A 3,170-nucleotide genomic window follows, 5' to 3' on the forward strand; every position below is an offset into this window, starting at 1 on the left:
ATAATTCATAAAAATAGATAAATAGAAATGTTAAATTACGATAAAATTTTAGGAAGCCCAAGTTCGAAATGCCGATTTCCCAAAAGTTTTTTTAAAAAAAAACATTTATTTCAATATTTTTTTAATTTTTATTGAAATAACAAAAATAATATATATATATATATAATTATAATTAATATAATTCATAAAAAACATAAAAATAGATAAATAGAAATTTTAAATTTAAATAGATAAATAGAAAATTTGATTACATAATTTATTCATAAAAAACATCACAAATTTTACAAAAATTACGATAATTAACGTCGAAGGTGGCCTCGAGTAACACATTGCCGAAGTTTTCTCACACGTACGAGATTTTGACGACGCCTTGGTACATCACGAGTTTTTCGTTGTTCTTCTTTTTCTTAATTTCTTTTGGGAAATCGGCATTTCGAACTTCGGCTTCGTAAAATTTTATCGTAATTTAAAATTTATATTTATCTATTTTTATGAATTATATTAATTATATATATATATTACTTTTGTTATTTCAATAAAAATTGAAATAATTTTTTTTTTAAAAAAAAACTTTAGGAAATCGGCATTTCGAACTTGAACTTTCTAAAATTTTATCGTAATTTAAAATTTCTATTTATCTATTTTTATGAATTATATTAATTATATATATATATTACTTTTGTTATTTCAATAAAAATTGAAATAATTTTTTTTTAAAAAAAACCTTTGGCAAATCGGCATTTCGAACTTGAATTTGCTAATATTTTATCGTAATTTAATTTCTATTTATCTATTTTTATGAATTATATTAATTATATATATTACTTTTGTTATTTCAATAAAAATTGAATTAATTTTTTTTAATAAAAAACCTTTGAAAAATGTCCATTTGGAACTTGGATTTAATAAAAAAACCTTTGAAAAATGTCCATTTATGAATTATATTAATTAATTATATATAATATTTATGTTATCCATTAAAAATAAAAAAAAAATTGAATTTTTTTTTATTTTATTTTAAAAACCATGTGGATAGTCGCCATTTGGAATTTGAGTTTACTTAAAGAAGTCGCTATTCCAAATGGCGATTTATAACTTAAGAAAACAAAAAAGAACATTTTGATATATTATTTTAAAAGGGGTAGTTTGGTGTTTTATTTTTGAAATAAGGTTATTGATAAAAAATTCCCGGGTTATCATCCTCTATATATATCTTTTTCTACTATATAATGGGTATTTAGAAAAGCATGTTTATAATTATATCCTGTTAGAAATTGTTAAGTTAATTCTAAATATCCTTTTTAGTTTCTCTGCCTTTTTTCAGACCTCACTTTTCTCCCCAAACAGAGATGTATGAAGTGATCTTAACCAGCTCCCCGGAGGGTCCAATAACAGCATTTGATGCTTCCACCGGCGCCACCGTTGCACAATTCACCGGCAGCCGGTCACCATGTCGCGGCCTCGCAGTGACAAGCAAGGGACTCATTGCAGCTGCCCATGTGTCCTCAGACTCAGGATCAGGCTCAATTCACATCTACAATTGGTTCACTTCATCAGTTTTCCACAACATCCCTCTTCCCGAACCCGTCGCTCCATTAGCCACCACCTCCACTGGCGACTTTCTCTTCGCAGGCGGGGTGTCGGGGAGTATACACTCTCTCTCACTCCCTTCTGGAGATATCATTAAATCATTCACTCCTCACTCAAAACCCGTTTCCACTCTCCACCTCAGTGATGATGGGTCGCTATTGTTTTCGGGTAATAATTTTTTTTTTGAAATGACAAATGTAAGTATAATTAGTATTATATTGAGAGTGAGGATTCAATATTTTTTTTAATTTCTCAACCATTTAACTTTTTAACTCTTAGGTAATGATGATGGCACTATTGTTGTGATTCAATCTTTTAAGCTTGTAGATGATTCACCTTCGTGTAGTGACCCAATCATACACAAATGGAAGGCACATTCTGAATCAGTGACAAATTTCATCACTGGAGTTGGGATTTGTACTTGTACATTGGTTTCTTGCTCGATGGACTGCACGTGTAAGTTTTGGAGCTTAACAAACGGGATAATTCAAATGCGAACTGTGACATTCCCATGTGCAATTTTTGGGTTTGTTATGGATTCAACAGAGTCAGGGTTCTATGCTGCTGGTTCAGATGGGTTTATTTATAAAGGGTTAATTAAGGTAGGTAGTAGAAAAATGTTTGGAAAAGGAAAAGCTTATGAATTGGTTAATTGGGGTAAAACCAAAAGGCATGGTGGATCAATTGTGTCTTTGTTTTTGGTGAATGAAGGGAGAAATTTGGTGTCTGGTTCAGAAGATGGGAGTGTTTGGATGTGGGATGTTGAGGAAGGTGAAGTGATTATGGTGTTGGTGAATGATCAAATATTGGGAAGAACAAGAAGCATTAGTGATATGATAGTGGTGAAAGGGACTAATAATAATAATGGGTTTAGTGTTACAAGTGGTGAAGGTGGTAGGGGATTCAGTTCTACTGGATTATGTGATGAAGAGATGATTAGGACTTTGAAGCAAATTACAGAGGTTGGAAATTTGATGGATGTTGCAGTTCATGACAAGGGAAGAGCCATTGATATGCTTGAATCTACAATTGCAATGTATGAGAGGCTATTGAGGCTTATTCTTCGGGAAGCTACAAAAGCAATTGAAGAGACAGACGGAGATGAAGACAAGGATAACAAAGGGAAGAAAGATTAGAATTAAGATTTGAAGGAAGTCATTCAATGAAAAGTTATATTACGGGTGATGCTAATAAATGTCATTAACGACATTTATTCAGAAATTAAAAAAAAAATAATATGTAAAAAAAATTAAAATTTTAAAAAGTTGAATGTAATATTTTTAAGATTAAATTTTTATTTTTTAGTGTTTTAATAAGCACGATCACTTGTTATCATTTCTCTTATGTTATTTGAAAATCAAAATACAATTTTGTATGTACATATGGTGTGAATTTATTTTTTTTCTCTCTTATTTTTATTTATTTATTTATTTTATAATTTATAAGTATTTCAAAATGTTAAAAGTCATGTCTTGAATGAGATAAGTAGTAGGTAGTCTTCACTTTAAAAACTGATTTTGTTGAGATTATTTAGAATCCAACTCAAATTCTAAGACAATATACTCAACATTACTTAACAT

The 3,170-nt window shown here is 29.4% G+C and overlaps 1 protein-coding gene across 1 annotated transcript; it reads left to right on the plus strand.

Moving 5' to 3' along the window:
• Nucleotides 1-1,291: 1,291 nt before the first annotated feature.
• On the plus strand, nucleotides 1,292-2,946 carry LOC101514107 (protein ROOT INITIATION DEFECTIVE 3-like). Its single transcript, XM_004513133.3, has 2 exons — nucleotides 1,292-1,758; nucleotides 1,870-2,946. Exons 1-2 carry the CDS (start codon nucleotides 1,350-1,352, stop codon nucleotides 2,724-2,726), a joined length of 1,266 nt encoding a protein of 421 aa, XP_004513190.1. The 5' UTR covers nucleotides 1,292-1,349; the 3' UTR covers nucleotides 2,727-2,946.
• Nucleotides 2,947-3,170: the final 224 nt, after the last annotated feature.

This window comes from Cicer arietinum, chromosome 7 (genome assembly GCF_000331145.2).
Source record: "Cicer arietinum cultivar CDC Frontier isolate Library 1 chromosome 7, Cicar.CDCFrontier_v2.0, whole genome shotgun sequence".
NCBI lineage: Eukaryota > Viridiplantae > Streptophyta > Magnoliopsida > Fabales > Fabaceae > Cicer > Cicer arietinum.

Excerpts from the sequence above, each read along its gene's own strand:
- LOC101514107 (XM_004513133.3), top strand. The coding sequence starts at position 1,350 with ATGTATGAAGTGATCTTAACCAGCTCCCCGGAGGGTCCAATAACAGCA. Across the intron at positions 1,759-1,869 it reads TGGGTCGCTATTGTTTTCGG|GTAATGATGATGGCACTATT; the intron begins GTAATAATTTTT and ends TTTAACTCTTAG.